This window comes from Lissotriton vulgaris, chromosome 3_1 (assembly GCF_964263255.1).
Source record: "Lissotriton vulgaris chromosome 3_1, aLisVul1.2, whole genome shotgun sequence".
NCBI classification, from domain to species: Eukaryota; Metazoa; Chordata; class Amphibia; order Caudata; family Salamandridae; genus Lissotriton; species Lissotriton vulgaris.
The window spans coordinates 73658656-73679968 of record NC_141689.1 but is presented as its reverse complement, the minus strand read 5'-3'; the positions used below and the strand labels follow the sequence as shown (position 1 = coordinate 73679968).

At 41.8% G+C, this 21313-nt stretch overlaps 1 protein-coding gene across 1 annotated transcript in view; it reads right to left on the bottom strand.

Annotated features, from left to right (window-relative positions):
* EXOC6B (exocyst complex component 6B) overlaps positions 1-21313 on the bottom strand; it is a 1740488-nt gene that overhangs the window by 728513 nt on the left and 990662 nt on the right. Inside the window, exon 19 of the mRNA XM_086960104.1 lies at positions 19210-19351. Within this exon, the coding sequence (XP_086816230.1) occupies positions 19210-19351 (142 nt within the window). The remainder of the gene's footprint in view (positions 1-19209; positions 19352-21313) is intronic.

Here is a 21313-nt window from a genome sequence, read left to right as displayed (position 1 = left end):
TTGCTTCTCGCACACTAAATGACTGTGAAAGGAGGTATGCAGTGATCGAGAGGGAGCTTCTTGCATGTGTGTGGGCTGTTGAACATTTCCGTTTGTATGTCTGGGGCTGTAGATTTATTCTGCGAACGGATCATAAGCCGTTAGTTAATATCCTATCTACTGGTGGTGGATGGAATTCGACTGCCAGAATTGCAAGATTGTCATCCAAGTTACAGGAGTATAATTTCAGTACAGAATATGTCCCAGGAAAAAAAAATGTCACAGCGGATTTTCTTTCTCGACTTCCATGTAAACAAAATGGTGTTGATGTTATTAGAGAGTTTGATTTTTCTGTATCTATTACTGATGTATTGGGTGATCAGTTTCAAGAGATTACTGAGGAGATGTGGAATAAGTGCATTAGTGAAGACGATAAGTGGAGCACCCTCAAAAAATTTGTGATGGAGGGTTGGCCCAGGAAAAATATGATTATGGAGGAGTTATTGCCTTTTGCTAAAGTTGCAGATGAGTTAGAAATGGACAATGATTTTTTGTTTAAAGCTGGCAAATGTGTTCCACCGCAGGGTATACATGACATGATTCTCAAATTGGCTCACAAGACACACCCAGGTATATCGTCCATGAAGAGATTGATAAGGACTTTTTTTGGGTGGCCAGGAATGGATGCGTTCATTGACAGAACTGTAAGGGAATGTACTGAGTGTATATCTAGTGAAAAGATGCTTAGAACTAATGTTCCACCTTTAAAGGTGACAAAATGGCCAGAGGTGCCTTGGAAAAAATTAGCTTTCGACATTGCGGGACCTTTCAAGAACTTACCAGAGAATTCACGTTTTGCATTGGTGTTAATTGATTTCCATTCCAAGTGGCCAGAGGTGAAGTTTGTTCCCTCTGCCACCACTAATGCTGTTATTTTGTTTTTCAAGGAGATTTTTGCTCGAGAAGGCTGCCCTTCTATTCTTGTAACGGACAATGGTGTCCAGTTGAAATCATTAGAGATGGAAAACTTTCTGAAGGGACATGGTATTGTGCACAAATGTACATCTTTGTATGAACCACATGAAAATGGTCAAGTAGAAAGGTTCAATAGGGTGTTGAAATCTTATGTCGCTGATGTCATTAATACACGTGGAGAATGGTTGAGTGAGTTGAGAGAGAGGTTGTGGGTTTATCGAATAACGCCCCATTCCACGACTGGAATTAGTCCTTTCAAATTATTGAAGGGTAGAGATCCAGCCTCCAAAATTTGTCCATGGTGGCTTATGGATAAATGTCAAGACAAATTATCAACTAGGGAATGTGTACATGATACGGCTAAAAGAGTCGAAGAGAAACAGAACAAGACCATGTGTTGGTACAACAAAAAATGGAATGTCAAAATGCATGATTTTGTTGTAGGGGATTGGGTGCGAATTAAGAAACCTGGTTTAATGACTAAAGGTTCCTCTAAGTTTGGTAGACCTATACAAGTTAAAAAAGTGTTCTCTAATTCTGTTATTACTCAGGATGGTAAGTTATGGAACACTAAAAGAATTGCAAAATGTAACCATGCTGCTCATGGTGCCTGTGCTAAGAGTTTACCGTGTTCTGATATTTCAGGGCAAGGTAATCAAGACACCATCGCCTCAAGGATCAAACGCGATGTGCGGGTTACCAATAGACCTTTGAAATTTAGAGACTATGTTTAGTGTATCTTTGTTATGGAAAAGGGGGATGTGTTACATCCTGTCTTTCCTTTCATTATTAATTATTTATTTATGCTTGTATGACATTACTCTGTTCTACTGATGTCTTCCCTGCATGTTATGTTATGATTCCAACCTCACCTGTATTCTAGAAGGTTTAAGTGCAATGAAGCAGTTGTACCTTGGATTTTGATCTGTGTACTTGCTGATGCTGTGCTGGACATTAAATCTACTCATTATCTACAAATGCTTCCTGATTGATTTCAACAGACCTGTTGGGTATCTCCCACCTTAAAGAGCTAGTCACTTTTGCTCATCTACAGACGGTATATAACATGAACTCAACCCAGCACTACAAGTATTTACAGTAGCAACATGCCTCGCGGGCGCAAGGCCTAGTCACTGCCGATCTCCCTGAATACGCACCTTTAAAAGGGCGACTCTTGATGGGAGAGATAGCTGACAAAGCGGTCTCTTGGACATTTAGGACGATCATAAACAATAAGCCAGACACACTACAGAAACTGCGCATAAAATGGGAATCGGAATTGGGGGAGATGGATGATTTGGATTGGGAGATAGCTTTGATGCATCCTTGTGAAGTAGCCATCAGATCGCGCCTCAGGCTCATCCAATATAAATACTTACACAGGGCATACTGCGATAGAGCACGACTACACCGCATTAGGAGGGCTGAAACACCTACATGCCTGCGCTGTTTAGGGGCGGAAGACACATTTTACAACACGGTGTGGGAGTTCTCCATGATCCAAAGGTACTGGACGACCCTGATGGGGGAGATGGAGAAAGTCCTGAGGGCGGCGGTTCCGCTTACCCCCTCGTTTGTCTTACTGGGGATATCCACAGATATTGACCTCACCAAACCTGGGTTGGTCTTGCTACAATTGGGGTTGGTGGTCGCAAAACGAGATAGAGCCAAGACATGGGGGGCCACAGAGGGACCATCTCTTGTCGAGTGGAGGAAAAGTATGGACATGAATATGCTAGGGGAGAAGACAACGTACAAAACACGGGGCTCCCCTAAAAAGTTCTGGAAAATATGGAAACCTTGGCTTAGACACTACGGACTCATGCTCTCCGACTCGCAATGATAGTGCAAGGTTGGGTATATGGTTGGATGGGAAAGAGGGGCCCGCCACACTACACCGACCCATCATAACATTGTTTGACCCTTCTTTGCTGCTGGCTGGATATGCTGCCGCTGCTTATTGGGAAATGCTTATGCCCCTCACTGGTGACCACTGTTTCTGTTTTACAACGAGAAAAAATGTTAAAATATTTTAAAAGAAAAAAAATGCCACTCAGGAGACATTTGGAAAGTAAGAGAAATCTCCAAAGCAAATTAACAAAGCCACACTGAAGACAGCAAACCATCAAAAAGCAATCCGGTATCAAGTAAGCAGAGAGAGAGAGGTGCAAACATGTTTGTTGCATGAATAAATTGTTATACCCTTCAATTTGTTTTGAATTTTATTTTATTGATATGTTCTTGACTTATACGAGGAGGAAAAAATGTCCCTGGTGTTAAAAGACACAAATACATGCAGGTATACACATTTAGCTATATCTGCTTGCTTGAAGGACAACAACAAAACAAGACCCCTCCGCTTGCCCGTGCAGCCATGCAATTGCAACCCGATTTAAAGTACAAAAGAAATACACTACAAAAACAGAAGGTAGAAATCGCATACCACGCAACGAAGAAGGCTTCAATCATGTGTTACGGAGTGACAGCTTGGAGTGCTGGAGCATACCATGCTGCCCATTCCAAAGACCCTCTTTGGAGGTGCACGTTAATGAGCACGAATATAAGGGTACTAAGCAAAACCTATGCGCCGCACCATAACATTTTTTATTTAAAAAGTTGTCTCTCCTTTAAATCACGTTAATTCAGGGAGTATATGTGCATGGGTTAGGCGACCCTAAATAAGGTAGCAAAGAGAACCTCGGATATGCAAAACATTTTGCATCTGGGAAGCAAATACGGCAATTTTGCTGGAAAGGGGGCAGAAAAGAAAAAAATGTTTTTTTTACTGTGACGCCGTTCTTTCAATAGCTGCAGCTTTGTCAAGGATTAGATGTGAGCGTGTGTACATGTATACACACACACCACACGTATAACATATGTATTTTGGAAAACTAATGTACAACTTTAAAGTAACGTTTTCTTCATGCAAACGAAACAGTTGAAGAGGACAAAGGTCAATAGCAGGCTTCAGCAGGATGGCGTGTACCCTAATCTAAACATATGAGCCAAGGAAGAAACATTGTACGGCTAGATACAGCCAAAGGGTGCAGCTGCCTCGCAAGCGTTCACAAACGATAAAGCGCTATTTCTGAACTGAGCTACAGGCGGATTCTAGAGTCTTCGAGGCAGGTCAATAGTGCAGCAGAGATAGGCACCCACCAGATATGGGTGTGGCCGTGGGAAGCTTAAACTACTGGATAAAGCAACTCGACACACAGCTGCATGACCTTTTGCCTTATCTGCACGGAGACAAAGCAAATAACGCCACTTACTTATAAGGTTCTCCGAATAACTTTAAGCAAGTAATCATAGCAAGCCTGAGATAGCCTCGGAAAGGAGGCGAGCTGGGATTGCCTACCCGAAGAAAGATGCTTTCACAAAGCTCCATTTTCTTAGAAAAGTTACAGCATTGTTTCTAAAGGTAATCTATGCGTCGGAGCCTGTCGAACCGCACCCACTATGGCACCCTAACATTCCATCAACTCACCCCCATTAAACAACCCGACTCTCCAGTTTCTACTGCAGTTGTTCCTCTAGGCATCCTGAGGGAGGAGAGTCTAGGGCAGTAGTTAAAAGGGCCGGACAAAACAGGGTGGGAATCACTTCACTACAGACAGAGATGGGCGAGGTGCAGTGGCGGCTCCTCTGCTAATGCGGAGGAGCGTTGCCCCCACAGAAAAAATAAAATTATAATAACAATTTTATTTTTCATTATTGGCTATGTAAAAGGTGCGGGCGGCGCTGTGCTACTCGCAGAGCAGGTAGAGGAGTGGTAGGCACTCTTGGGTTGGCCAAACCGTCATGCTCACTTTGCACGTTCTCCACCGGCTGCATTGTACAGCCTAGGTAGGGAATATGCACAGCCTCCCACCCAGTCCCTTTATGAGCCCCAAACCACAGTGCTCAGACCAATCACAATGATGCTATAACGCAGCGTCGTGATTGGCTAGGGGAGTTGGGAGCCTGTGTGCTCCCTGCTTCGTCGACCGAAGAGGACAGAGGAGAGGCTGCTGCCGGGAAGGTTAGAGAAATGTTTTTTAGTTTTTTTCACCGTTTCCTTTTGGTTTTTTTAACACCCCACCCACCTCCCCACGTCCTACCACCACTACTGCCCAGAAGCAGCCACTACTGCAAGGCAGCTATAGCCAAAATGGAGGCAAAATATACCAACTTATTTTTCCACCCCCTTAGGAAAACCTTCGATTGTCGTTTTACGAGAAACATTTGCAAATAGGGAGAACACATAAGATTCAAGTCAATTTCGGCTTTCTTATTGAATCCATCAAGTATAATGGGGTTACCTAGTGACCCTCAGTACCTGAGTATCTGAAAACTAAGGTAAGGTAGGTTCTGTCGGGAAGAAAATAATTAGTTTGTCATAAATAAATGTACAAGAAACTAAAAGGAACACACCTGGATTGATGTAATCAAAAGGAATTGTATTAGCAAATTAATTCATTTTCCTTACAATATACTTTAGTGGTGACATAGCCAGGCTGTCACAGAAAGAAGAATGACTCTATGTTGGTTATCCTAGATGTTCTTGATAGACGCCCCAGGCCCCACCAAGTACCCACTCTCTTCATTTTGCAATTACTCGAAATTTAACAAAATTGTTTTTTCTTTTTAATGGTCAATTCTATAGACAGATCAAGGGGACGTCCATGGGGGCAATTTCTGCCCCCAATTTGGCTATTTTATACATGGATCATCTGGAGTGTGGCCCTATCCTGGTACCCACTAACCCCTTCCATATTGGCATTGCCCTATGGAAGAGGTATATCAATGACATCTTTTTAATTTGGCAGGACTCAGAAAACCTTCTTGTGCAATTTCTGCATTGGTTAAACAGTAATTGTAGTGGCCTTACATATACATTATCCACCAGTCATTCCTCAATTTCCTTCTTGGACCTTAACATCCAGCTCCTTGAAAGTAGACTCATTACGGGTCCATACAGAAAACCTACAGAGCGCAATACTCTGTTGAGCTATCAAAGTCATCACCCACGGGCCCTTCGTGATTCTCTTCCATACTCACAAATCTTGAGACTTCGTAGGAATTGTTATATGAAGGCAGATTATTTCCGTGAAGCACAAATACTCAGTTCTAAATTAAAGGCAAGAGGTTATCCCCGTAAACTCATCCGCAGCTCCCTCAAAAGAGCCTAGTATTGTCGTGGGGAAATTCTTCTTGAACCTAAATCTAAAACCACTGAAAACCGATTGGTTTGTGTTATAACTTTTTCCCCTGCATCAAACTCCATCACCAAAAGTGTCAAAAAACACTGGCCTGTAGTAAATGCAGGTGCATTAAATTTGGACAAACCATTGTTTGCTTTTAAGAGATCCAAGAATATCAGAGATCATCTGGTGAGGGCTGCTCTACCCTCCTTAGACCCCACTGAAACATTGGATGACCTATGGGGACTTCCCCGCCTGACAGGCCATGCAAAATGTGGTAATTGCTCTATGTGTGATACTACGATCGAGGGTAAAGAGTTTGTCTATGATGATATCAAGCTTACACGTAGATATTTTACCAACTGCAATAGCTCAAATGTTATCTATGCTATTTTTTGTCCTTGTGGAAAGATCTATATAGGTCAAACTACGCAAAAGGCAAGACTCAAAATGTGTCAACATAGAAGCAGAATACGCTGTAAGACGCCCAACGCACCGTTGGTGGATCACTTTACTGAACTGGCTCATACTGAATTGGATTTCAAATGGACAATTATTTCCACAATCAAAATACCCCCTAGAGGGGCAAATGTACAGCAGCTTCTCAACAAAGAAGAACTTTATTGGATACTCAAGACTCGTAGTATTCATAATGGGCTCAATCGTGCTGAAGATTGGACTTCATTACTGTAGCTGCTTGTTCCTTCACTGCTCTCCATGTGGTTGAAAACTGGGGCCTTAATGAGGATTACGCAATTATAATAATGGCTTTGTAATCCTAAAGCAATTGCTAGAGTGGTAAGCCTTGTCTGCACAATGGAAATCTTACTGTCGTCTCTTTGACATGACTGTTTTTTATTACTATAACACCCCATGTTTTTATTGCTCCTCCTATGGTTTAGAATTATGTTCTAACAATTGACTGGGTTGTTTAATAATGGCTGGAACTTTCATACAATCACCATTGTGGTATGTCCTTACATATGAAGAATCCTTATATTTCCCCGCTTTTATGAATCTTGATTGTAACAAAGCCTTAAGGAAATTGATGTAATAGACATTTCGATCTGCTATGCCGAGTTTATGACAGAATAGATAATTTGTTCTGTCACGCCGAGGTTCCCATTATGGATGTGCATGCTCTTTTCACCACTTGAATTCACATAATCACCACTCTAATATGGCTGACGCAAGCTTTCACTTCCTTATTTTTCACTTTGCGAAGCTTCACCGTTCCAATATAGCCGCCCGAACTGCCCGTGTTAGGATTGGGCTGCGTATACCACGTGGGTTCTACCCGGTTTACTTCCTGGTTGCGGTTCCCCGTTTTGAATCGCGTTTATTTGCCACCAGAACGAGGACCGCATTGACGACCCGTCTCCCTTATTATTGGTAAGATACTCACTTGATACCAGTACGATACTGATTAGTACTGATTTTACGGTTATTTCAAACCGTCCCCTTCCTTTATTACAGAACCGCACTTATTACGTGCTGTGCTGCCAAAGCTACTCAACCGGTAAGCGCTCGTTCCCTTTGTATCAATTCCTCTGTACTCTGAGGTTGGGTATTTATACTTCCCTATATCTCGCCAGATTCAAGGTTGACTGCCACGCTATCGACCACTGCCGCCTGGGACTCTACACTAGTCCCATAGGTACGTTACTAAGGATCACTCACCTGCCGAATTGCACTACGATCTTTAACCGCTGGCTTTTGTGTATTCGCCACTTTAAATTTTGCACTCGGGTTTATAGTTAATTTGTTTAATTTAATATTTCCTTCGTTGGCACTAGGACTCACTCACAACTCTATCTTTGCTTACACCATGGAAACGGCTTGACATGGCACTGCAACTAACCTTGGCCCTTGTATACATTCGTTCTTGCGTTCCTTGAAGTCCTGTGCTAATCACCTATGGGGTTATTCAAAACATGTAATATGAGTTCAAAATGTATTCGTTTTTTTAAAAATGCCCTAATTTTGTTTTGTATTCTTTTCCTCCTGTTTCTCTCCTTGCCTCTGTACTATTATATGTTTTGGCAAATGGTACCTAAAGTGTGGGCTGTACTAAAAAGTTATTTATGAACTTTTTTAAAAAAAAGGCATGCATTGTTTGTCCTGAAGATGAACTCAATTTATATAGGGTTCGAAACGTCGACCTATTCACACTATATGCATATGTATCATGCAAATGTTCGCAAGCAATAGTGTGTTGTTTGTACTGTCTGTTTGTGAATTTTGATACACAGACTATCTTAATTGCCTCTATTTCTTTGTTTGTCCTTCCTCTGAGTGTGTTAGTTGGGCATCGGCTGGTGTCCTGCATGTATCACACCATAATTACCTGTGAATTCCTTTTATCAAAAATTAAATACTGTCCGGCTGGACAATAAATATAGTTTATATTTAGTCTATATTTATTCTTTGTGAATAATTCATTTGTCTAGGGACCGCTGTCCTTTGAAAAAAACAGAAAGAAACATGTTATTAAAAGACAACACAAGGTAGGTTAATCTGTGATAAGGTGATCTAGAAGGGACAAAGTGCTTTGGGTGAATACAGATTTACAGTGCTGTACAAAACATATTTAAAATGTTCAATCAATAGACATCAATCCCTATTCAGTTGAAACTCCAATCCGTACAAGGTTCTGCTTTCCGCATGGAGTAGAGAGAGTAAGGAAATGATTGTGTAGGCACGTCGACATTTTGACCTAGAAGGTGTGTGATTCAAGTAGAGTCACGGCGGGTCTTCTTCAGGACAAGGGGGACAGCCTATGGGAGAGATGAACCATGAGTAAGGTGTGCTACAAAAGGTGTAGTAGGTTCTGAAAACCTACCAGTTAGAGATAACAATCATAGGCCTGAGGAGTGCTTCGATTGGACGATCCACCGGCGGTTGGATTCTGTGGAGACAATGAGAGGGCAGTGCCGAACGCATCCAAGCAGCCGGAAGTGAAAGTTAACCAGGCCCAAAGGCAGGGTGATTTCCTGGTCAAGAATGTAAAAGTCTACAACAGTGTTGAACCATCAGGAAAGATTGGTAGGCGTATGAGTCAATTATTTCATGCAGCCATGGGGATGAGTCACATCAGCTGCTGTGCCAATCGCAAGGCTGTTGTGGTATAAGAGGTAAGAACTCCTAGGTAAGAAGGAAGTCCGTAAATCAGACATGCAATGTGCCATCTGTGTGGAAGAAGCTGATGTCAACCTTAATAAAGAAGGCTATGAACATGCCCCAGCAGGTGTGGGTGATCGCAAAGTGGAGGGAAGGCAATATACCCTAAAGGAAACCATGCAAACAGTATCCTTGAAGCAAAGCGGATAAGGTTAATGCTCACTAAATCTGAGAGACGAGCAGAGATACCGCACGTGTTGGATTGCTCTCGTAAAGCAACGCATCTATAGTAGCAATTGCTGTGGAGGCATGCATTCTCTCAAGAACCGACCACAAAGTGGTTGGAGATGTGAAAGGAACAAAAGCGTTACAGGTGGAGACAGCAGGTGATTTGTGAAAGAGGGTTCCCGCATGTGTTGAGCTGAATTGTGACTCTAAAGCCACAAAGTCGCGTGAGATGTGAAAAGAACAAAAGCGTTACGGTGGAAACGGCAGGTGATTTATGAAAGCGGATTTCCGCACGTGTTGAGCCGAATTGTATGGGGAGGTGCGGGTGTAAGAGCTCCGCCATAGTGTCACATAGCGTCTGTGAGCAAAAACAACGCATCTATAGTGGCAATTACAGTGGAGGCATACATGCTCCAATGTACATCCAAGTACACTCAAGCAGTACATCCGAGTACAGTCAAGCAGTGGCGGGAGATGTGAAGAGTACAAAAGCATCGCGGGTGGAGAGACCATGGGCCTCAACGGCAAGTGATTTGTGAAGGCGGGTTACCGCATGTGTTGAGCTTAATAGTGAGGGGAGGTGCGGCAGAGGCCAGAGTGATATACAAAACACGCTACAGGCAGAAATTGCACTGCAGGTGTTGGTAATAGTCACATGTGTTGAACTAGAAAAAAGCTGCGGAGACAAGGGTACTCCAAAGTCTGAAAACAGAGTAAAGGGGAAAGGAACTAAAGTTACGAGCAGGCAGGAACTCTTACCTCTGGTCTGCAGGCAGGTGAATGAACAGCCTGAGCCAGCTAGAGGGGGAGGGTATTTAAGCAGCTTCGCGTTTGACGACGTGCAAGTCATCACATGGGATGTTCACCTGGTGCTAATTAGTGTAAGGATCTCAGCTGTGTTGTGCTGGAAAAGCAAAAGGTTGAACTCTAATGTAGCGCAGGGTAGTGAAGTGCCCTATTTCCATTTTGGGCTCAACACATCAACGTAATCAGAAAAACATCGTCTTTACAGCTAAGGAAAATTATCAAAAATGGTGGCAGTTTTACACGCATAATTTGTTCCATTTAGAGTGATAAACAATATAATGGCTCATATGCTGAAGCTAAATTCGATTGGATCCATCGTAGTGATGATTGACAGTGATTTAAAAGAATGAATTTAATCATAAGGATGATTATACACGATCATAACATAACGATTCCATTCATTTGGTGCATATATTTAAGAAAACTAATTTAATATTAATCAAACCATATTATTAAATGAGGTTATTTGTTGAAATAGGAACTATCTATGGCAATGGATTAAGACATAATTAACCAGCTGAATTTACATCATAAGAATAATTACACATGATCTTGCAAGAGGGATTAACTTTAGACATTAGTGTGCATATTTGCAATAGGGATTCATTTCAGACAAAGGTGCGCATATTTCGAAAGAGAACTCATTTTTTAATATTGAACAAACCATATCATTCAATAAAGTTATTTGATGAAAAGGGAACAGTTGGAAAAAATATTTTTTTTAAAGAAAACATTCAGGGTCAAAAGAAGCTATATCAAACATAAGGTATGGAGAACCTGAGCAGTAAGGATATTCAAGCAGGTATGTACCACATCAGGTATATCTAGACAAATTATACCTATCATTGGTAAATGCATTTGGGATGGAATGGGTGTAACAGTGTAGCTGAGGTTAATATACCATCATGATCTTGTTATAAACCTAGATCAGTTGCCAAATACAAGATTAAAATGTGCTAGTTGTACCCGGGGTTAACATTTTACAGCCTTTTGAGTCCCCTATCTGTTGGCTTGCGCTACATGATGAAACATGCAATGTGCATTATAAATTTAGGCTTAACTACCTTTCTAGGAAGGTCCTTTCAATAGTACTCAGCAAGCAGTTCGTATATGGTGACTATAAATTTAAAAAATGGAATGTCAGTTATGGTGATATTAGTTGATACTAGCCCTGAAGAAATTCAGTGAATACATTTTTTAAGAATGAAACAGGTGTACGCAAAAACTCTTTTTTGTTTGATAAGGATGAAAACATTTGAAATAAACGTGAAACATTAAAGATTCATCCAGGACATAGCAATATTATTCTGGATCACTTACTCCATGTACAATTGGCAGTATACTGGTAGAAAGTATATGAATAATGTCAAACTACATCTCAAATCCTCAACTAGCATCATCAAGAAAAACAACATTTGGAATATATATTGTTGGTGATTATTAGTCATGCAGGACTGCATAAAGAGAACAATTGTTATCCTCTACACTTTAAAGATAGCCTGGAAAATGTAATGATGATCTAACAACATTTAACCTAGAATCTGTGTGGATTTAATTATCAATATGAGAGCATATATGCTATGATTGGGGCATTTTCAGAAGGCACTTTTGGAACTTTGAGGCAATTTACTCCCAAAAATTTTGCATAAAAAATAAACAAAATCTACTACAGTTATTGTTCTTCTGAAGAGTACTTTAGTCTAGAAATTCAATTAATCTATGAATTGTATAAGAGGGGAGGACCGGATGTGGGATTAGGATGCATGTGCTGTTGAGCTGCACACTCAGCTCAAGGTATAGTATGGTACATTGAAGTCCTCTTTGAAGCGATGAGTAATTTCCCAATTTAAACAAGCATTTGCAATGCAATAGGTCTCGCATTAGGAAAGTTTGAGCTATTGGTATTGTAAATGACAATTTTTTTATTTATGTGTTGGTTTTGAAAATAGCGAAATTAATAGCTTTGTCATTTACAATACTTTTAACTTTCGCAAATGTGGCACCTATAACATTTGTAATGCAATATGTGTTGTATTTACGTGACTTAGCTGTATTGATATTACAAATAACAATTGCTTTAAAAAGGGCTGGACTGGCACCAGAGCTGTCGGCGTGCATCCAGTAGAGACCACTTCCAAACTTGCAGGGCCCGAAGGCACGTTTTGGAAGCAGGCTGCTAAAATATGAGGTGTATCGCCTCGTAAAACTCATTAAGTTGAGCGGTGCTTGCTCTGGGTCCCAGAAACTCAGAGCCGACCCAGGCACTGGCTCAATCGCAGAGCCAGGTCTCGAATGCTGACAGTCCCTCGCTTCATCAGCCAGAAGAGGTCAAAGTCCTGTTCGACAGCTTGCTCTTCTTTTTGTGGTGGAGTTTAACCCCAGTGACCTGACAAACTTAGGATTCTGGGCTTCGCAACCAATCCAAGACCATCCTCTCGACCGGGATCGAAACCATTCTGGTATTGCAAGTAGATTCGCCAGGAGCTTGAGGGACCGCTTAAAGCCTTCAAGGTCAAGGTGCGCCATCGATTCAGGTCTTAACATCGTGGTTGCACTCTAGGTACCAATGTCAAACAAGATGTGGGTCTGTCACCGATATTGGTAGTTGACAGGCACCATGGGGCTTGAAGCCGGCCTTACTAGAGGACATACTTGCCACACCAGGAGAAAACTCTCAAAAAACTTTGGACAAAAGACAAAAAAAGCTCAGTTAAGAATTGACCGAAGGGGAAGTTCTCCCTGGATCAGCACCGACTGGCGTGGTAAGAAAAGAACTGACGTCAGCACATTGGGGTGCACGTCAGCACTATGTGGGCACCGTGAACGTCACATCTGGAGTAGACCCTGTGCTGAGCCAATCTTTCCCACCTACTTATTCCGGACCCAGCCTGATGCCTGGGGATAACTCTAAGGTAAGGAATCTGCAGTAAGAAGTCTAGCAGATCATAGACTATAAGATTCTCAGTAATATACAGGCTGACCAATTGATGCAGCAGATCCAAGAGCTGATACACACAGATCAATCTGGGGTTATACGAACGTGCAGTACTGTGCCAATGTTAGACAGCTGCTACGCAATTCTTCAGTCAGAGAACACCCTAAGGCTACGGCTCTGGCATAGATATTGAGAAAGGCTCTGATTCCCTCCACTGTGGCTTCTCATATACAACAATGGCCAGTATAGATATGAGGGACAGCTTTCGGTCATGGACCGATTTACTTTATTCTGCTCCATCTGCAAGAGTCAGAAAAGGTGGCACTATTCCCATACCCTGTACCATTAGCAGGGGTACCAGTCAGGGATGCCCATTGTCTCCGATGCTTTTCCTGCGTTGGTGGAGGAGCCCCAGGCAGGATGACTGCTATTGGGGCCTAAACTTTGAAGAGACCTCTCTCTATATATCGCTATATGCAGATGATGTGTTACTGTTATTACTTGGGGAATGCTCTGTTATAGAAGGGGCCTGCATGGCGTTGGCTCGCTTTGGTTAGGTATCTAGGCATCAGGTTAACTGGGGAAAGCCTAATGAACTCCCCTGAATGCTTCAACCATTGATGATAGACTCCGTCGGCCCCCAGAACTGAGTTATAAGATCCGTTGGAAACCTCACTCTAGGAATACAATTATATTGTTCCGAATCCCAGTTAGCCGGAGGGGGGAACATACAAGCAACCCTTGAGTCCCTTAAGCAATCTATCTCCTTCTGGACAACCTTGCCACTATACGCCATGTGCCGTATAACCTTAGTTAAAATGGTCATATTACTGCACCAAGTATATTTCTTTGCCACCCTGCCAATAGGGATCTCTCAAGTTATTCTCCTGGAGATTGATATCTTGATCATTGTGTTGATATGGGGATCAGAATGGCACAGACTTTCCCTCACCACACTCGAACCCCCGAGGACGAGATGGCTGCCCCCGATTTCCAACTCTATCATCTCGCTGTGCAGATACTCTGGGCTGCTCGATGAAAGATGGCGCGAAGAGGAGCCTCCTTGCCATTGGAAGCAGGGACTCCCTCATGATCCTCTATCCCCTACGGGGGCTGCAGAACACTGCAGGTTACAGTTTACTTACCAAATTTGTGTATGCTTGGAACAGGGCACTGCAGCGCACACATGCGCCAGTCCCCTATGCTCCAGGACTCCCAATCACCCACAGCGGGATTGCGGTGCTGTTCAAGACTGGGAGGAGGCGGGTTTGACAACCCTGAGAGCCTTCTTTGAGAACTGGTGGACCAGTTTGATCCCCCCTTTCATTTTTTACAGTATGGAGCGGTTAGGGCCTTGGTGCGAGGGTGCTATCAGGCAGATATCACTGAGTAGATTTCTACCACATGGTGCGGAGCTGTCCCATTCTGGCCATTGGGTGTACAATCCTGAATGCACCAGCTTTCTGTCTTCTAGGACTCATCCCACGCCCCGTTCGAAAGCGATCATGTCTAGGTCGATAGATTTAGTCCTGGTTCTGGCCCGCCACCAGATTGCACTGTCCCGGAAGACCCTATGAGGCCCAAATCTCCTGCAAAGTCCAGCAGAACTTCTCAAATGGTCAGAATGTAAGGGTGCTGCCCTGAGAAGAGAGATACGGCAGGGTCTCCGATCCCTGGACGGCGCACTGGCATGGGACACCATATCGACTGACAGCCCTCCTTTAGACAACTCCTGCAGGATACAGACCCCTAGGAGAGGATACCGACTGAGCCTACTCACCTCCTTCTATAGGACAATATGCTTCCACCACATTCTCCCGACCCTCCCACCTCAGCACCGCCATCGCCCCTCCCCAGTGCAATAGCACTCATCATAATCTTTCCCTGGAACGTATTCTAGCTACACTATGTTCCACATATAAGGTGACCAGCGGTTTGGTCTTTGCTATCATCTTGGGTTAACGTTGATTGTCTCGCTCCAGACCGTGATATCTGCTGACTGTGCCCGTGATATCTGCTGACTGTGCCCATGATACGATGCATCCCTGGAAGGCGTCTACTATTTAGTAACATCTTTATCCACTATTTATAGAACGATTAAGTGTTCTGCTGGTCTGCATGGGGTATGTAGAAGCGTTTCAATAAAGTTGGCCGCAAGAACAAACGTTTTAAGTGATCTGCATCAGCTATGTAGAAGAGCTTCGATAAAGTTGACTGCAAAAATAAACATATACTGTCAAATGATACGAATATGGCTTGTTACTCTCTATAATATGGCGTCTTCTAAATTTTGCAGAATAACTCCCTGAAAACCGCATTTGGTTTAGTTATATATCACTTCAAGAGTTGAGAAAAACATGTTGCCTCTTATAAGATAGCGCCCGTGAAACTTTATAGAATAACTCGCCAATGACACAAATATGGCGTGTTACTTTCTATAATATGGCGTCTTCTAGATTTTTAAGATTAATACTCTGAAAACCATTTTGTACCTTTTTTGGCCACCATAAGTGTGGCAGGGTATGCTCAGACGTGAGTCCCTTGCTCACTTTGCCACTGGATTCAAGCAAGCCGGGCTGAAGACGGCTGGAATGCCAGAAACTGGTCCTCGGAAGCTTGTTTCCGGTCCAGGGAAGACATGGCTTGGCAGTTCGGGCTGGACTGTTCCCATGAGGCACAGGGTCAGATTGATTTGCATATAGCCATGTCTGAACTGGGGTGGCAGAGTGGGCTAAAGAACGGTGATGGATTAAACCCAGATCTTTTGACTGGGTGTGAGTGTTTGATTGATTCAGATGCTCCGTCCATCACCACCCCCTTTTGTACCACTTTCTATAATATGGCGTCTTCTAGATTTTGAAGAATATTACTATGAAAACCATATTTGGTTTTGTTACATAGTATCATTTCAAGAGTCGAGATATGCATGTTGCCCTTTAAAAGATGGCGCCAGTGAAACTCTGTAGAATAACTCGCTGAATTCCGTTGTTGCTAAATAGTAACCTTTTATTGGATTTGATACATAGTATCCTTATGTTTCATTAGTTGAGAAAAAAGCGCTAATCCTTAAGGACATGAACAGAGACCTTGAACCGCCCCTTGTATGAGACCATCAATACGAAGCACAGCAAGCTGCCGATACCAGGCGCTTTTACTGCATCTAAACGGAGACAAGAAGGTACGCTTACAAGCTAAGGGAAGAATAATGCCCTTTCAAATTGTATTATTCCGCACATTTAAATTAACAGTGAGGCAATTACGGTTTCTTATGGGCTTTATTTTATTTAATTTATAGCCCCAGAGAGTACGGATTCGGCCCGTCCATAACATGGATATATATTAAAGGCAACGGTTGAAAAATAGAATACCTCGCAGGAGAGCGCTAAATCCTAAACCCATTTTCTAAGTAAGGATTATATATATTTTCATCATTGATGCTGTGGTATATAAGCCTTATCCTATGGCAATATACTCTCGATTTGGCCATAAGTATGCCTCTTGTTTCTTATGCAGCCCGAGAAAGTACAAAGACGTACCACGAGTAGTATACACTTGTTTACAATTTACCATGAACAGACAGAGCCATCTACAGAATAGAGGAATTTTTCTTGAAGTAAGCGTTTTTAATATCATATATAATTTTTGGACTTATGTACTAGATCTTGAAGTAAACAGACCAAATGTCGTACATATCTTTAGAACTAGAGGCTTTAGATTGATTTAAGGTCTGATGAAACGTTTTTAGATGTATACCCAACTATGGAACACTTCCGCTGTTTGTAGAGAACTCCATAACACCAAGCGGATCTACACTCTTTATGAGTGGTGTTTATCGTTTATGACCAATATATAAAGCTGTCAGCAAGAGCGAGACTTTGACTTACTATTAAGTGAGTGAGTATGATAACATCTTTACTGCTGAGTGTACCCAGCCCTTGCTTCGATCAGCTTCGATACTTAATGGCACTCCTTTGTTTTTCTGTATGTTTTCAAGCCTTTTTGTACAGCTTCTATTTATTATCTCTCATATCTAGTAAAATGGCATCCTTTAGATTTGTTACATCTGTAGTATGGTCACCTTTACTTCACCTTTGTTCCATTGATAGGTCCGTGCTCGCTCATATAATTTCTGCACCAAGATATAGGCCTGCTAAGTTAACTAGTACTACGTACTATAAGTATAGAAGGCATCATCTACACAAGCCTTCTTTTGCTTACACTAAACAATATGGGCCCCCTATTCTGTTCTTTTATCTTCATACCTTTTTCTTCTAATTCTTCTACCACCTTTTTCTATCTTGTAAATAAAACAATGTCATAAATGTTGTTGATATACATGATTTCTTTCTCTCCTTTAATAGTGTTTATCCATATGGTGTTTGAATATAAATATTGTATAAAAATATAAAATATCGATAAATGAAGTGCATTATCTTAAATTTAGGAAATGCTTTTTGAATACTTAATTGCCGTGTTTTCATTATTTGTTCAAATTATTAGGTCAAAATTATTGATGAACAATGTATATTCTAGGTATTTATAAATATAGTATATATGTGTAACCACTAGGTTATTTATGTTTCATACTGTTTTTCTGCAATAGACGGTTCCCTGATGAAGGCAGCAATGCCGAAACGGGCGTAGTTCTCATCGACTGCATGCCTCAATTAAGTTCTCTTACACTACTTGTCTTTATTCTGTTTCAAGTAATTGGAAATAAGTATTGACTGTATTAATTTGATAATTTTTTCTTATTTTATGTTTGCCTATTTATTCACTAGTGTTGTTATCTGATTTTGTAAATATACACCCTTTGAAATCAAAATCAATCAAACTAACTAAAAAGAAAGCTCAATAAATAAATGAATACATTTTGATAATATTGTGTGGCTATCCATTTGTATGGTATGTAATGTGGTTACCATTAATCTGTACATAGAATATTCTCAAGTGATTATAGAGAAGCTTGCTTTTGGTTTCTTTACTTATCTAGTTTGTGTCCCTGCGCTTAGCAAGCATAATGGTTTGGTAGGGGTCCCCTTCTTTCAAAATTGTAGGCCTCTATTAAAAACCTGGTCGACTGCACTGCTTTGTTGGGGCCCCTCTCCTCCATTCATTGGATGATGTCGTGACACTCTCGTAATTCGCTATATGGCGGTAGGTTGAGAGGGTTAGGCTGAGATTTGTACTGTATGTACTTTGCCTCATAACACTGGACAATCAAAGTTTGTTACACAAAAAAAACAAAAAAGGAGCGAGAGATTTTTAGGTAAACGACTTGATTTTTAAATGTCATGCTGCTCAATAGCTATATAATAAGCAGGTTGCTGCCTAGGTTAATACATCTCTTATCAGATTAATGCAGTTGTATCAGAGTGACGTTGCAATACTATATTTAGATTTTATTTAAATCAAATGCCACAAGGTACTACCTTGGTAGATCTACCTGTAATAACTTTTGAAAGAAGCAGTTTTGTGAAAGTTAACTACGTCAAGCCACTACCATTCCTGAGACATATTTTGGTTATCATACCCTTTGCTGGTTTCATCTTTGAAAATTCCTGTGACTGCATATTTTTGTTGCAAGTTGGGCTTGTTACCCTGTTTAAGCTTTTTTACTGGTTACGTTTACACTTTAAAAACTGTCAATAGTGTGCATTTGTGAACAATAAAATCAGATCATTTTGATGAGAAGAAATTGAATTTGTTTTTCCCCCAGAGGTGTGTGCTTAATTATCCTAAAGAATGTTTCCTGAACACACTAATGCCTCCACTGAAATGTATACTAAAGCAAGCATCTATATTCTGACACGGTCGTGTAATGTTTCCAACTTTAGTTTACAAAGCTTGCCTTGTCTGGCTACCTCGTTAGACTCTTGGACCAAATAGCCAACCACCAGCGTGCTTCCCAAGGGTCTTCCGAGTTGGCCATGTCAAGAGTAAAAGGATAGAAGGGGAGAGGCGAATGGATGTGGGTCTTACGTTCACACTCCCTGACGTCCAAGTTGAACTGCTGCAAGGCCCCCAGAGTAATCTGCCTGACTTCGGTTTCCAGCAGTAACTGCAGCAGTGACGTGGATAAGTGTTTGCAGGCTGACATGCACGCCGTCTGGGCCACTTTTCCCTGGAAAAACAGAGAGAGGGCATCAAGGCACAAGTCTACCAAAGTTCAAAGCGATTACCCAAATTTCAGCTGGAACATAGCATTACATAAAGACAGAAATCTCCTTTTTCCTATGTTGAGGACCAAAATCACCACACGCTTTACCGGTAATGTGGCGAATTCATGAATAACGTTTAATACTCATGCACAGGGTGGAAACTGATGCCATGTTGTTTACATCCATAATACATATTGAGATTACATACTAGACTACTTTGCAGGTATAGAAGGACACCTGAGAAGAAGCTGAGCGGGTCACCAGAATAACAGAACTTGGTGAGCGGGTTCAAGATGACATATGTTTGAAAGTCACACAGAGTGAAAGGAAAGGAAAAACGGATTTGTGAGGTATCAAAACAGATCTATCACAAATATTGTTAGAAGAAAATTGCCATTTTTCATGGAAACTATACTTTAATTACTCTACGTGTACTTATTTAGCTTCAGAGTTTGTAAAGCCTCACCTCTGCCCTGAAGGTTGTCGGGAGGGCAATGCTGCAGAAAACATATTTAAAAAAATTGTAAAACACATTTGCACAAGGATTTCAAGTGGGAGTTAACGGAGGTTAAATGTAAGGCAGAGTGGGGGGGGGGGGTGGAGACTGGGGTCCCTGGTCGTTGCAGCATGTTCCCCAAACTTCCCGCAGCTGATTCTGCAGTCTGTTTCTTCTGCATCTCATAGCAGTCTGCCCTCTCACGGACTGAAGGCCTTTCCATCTCAGCTTCCCTATCCAAGGCGCCATGCCCACTTTACCTGGGATTCATTTACCTGGAATGACGGTGGTAAGAGCCCATCCATTATGTGATCGCCGTTTAATGCCTCACATTAAAACATAATCAATTGCTAAGAGCACGCTCTGGGCGCCAAATCAGTATTAGCGAGAGATCTTAATGCATTCACCCTTTCTTGATCCTTCTCTTCTGTAATGTTGGGTGAACTCTGTTCATTAGATACAGTTAGAAGATCAAAGGGCGACATTAAAGCACACCGAAAGATATATCTGGATAGGTGGATGTACAACACCAACCTCAGAAAATGTAATACTTTATGCAAATCCCCATTACTTGCCAGCACTCGGAGCAGAGAGCGTTTCTTGATGTGCCCCAACATGTCACTAACCACTAGGTAATCTAATACGGCTCAGTGAAGTCCCCAAAGAAGTGAGAAGTCACCTACAACGGAGTGAGGTAATGTGCCGCTTCTGTAACCAATCAAAAGCCAATCCCAAGGGCCCTGATTTTCCGGACATGTGAACTGCCGCTTCTAATCCGACCCAGGTGTGCTCGCTTCAGCAGCCTCAACTACAAGTAGCCAAAGGCCTTTCCAAATTGGTATAATTAGGGCCGGGAGGGATCAGAAAACTGCTCTGATTTCTCGATTTCCAGGCCAGCACCCACCGAATGTTTCAAGCAAGCCTCACACAGCAATCTCTATACCAAACATGCCACGCACATACAATATTGCCATCCACAACCTCAATCATATTCTCAACACCACCCACATCAAATGGAAAGTATACACATGAACTATACCTCACGCCCATCAACACTCCGTCCACAGTAATACATAAAGCTGACAACACAAACCATAACCCACAAAATATTGGATGCCCTCTTCATCAAATAAAGTGGGCAGTCTGCAACCTCGTACGCATCTTTGACATTCTCATTTCATCAGAATAAATTATTATTGATTGTCCACACAAAACAGGTGCTGGCTAATAGGAAGGGCCGATCTCGCTTTTGCATCATGTACATTATCTTGATATCCTTAAATATGCCAATTGCCGTTGTACCATGATTGATGCACAACACATATCAAAGTGCATATTTTTCTGATATTGAGCCCAGCACTGTTAATTATAATGCTGAAAACTTTAATAAAAAAGTTTGTTAAAAAAAACAGGTGCTGGCTTTGCAGCC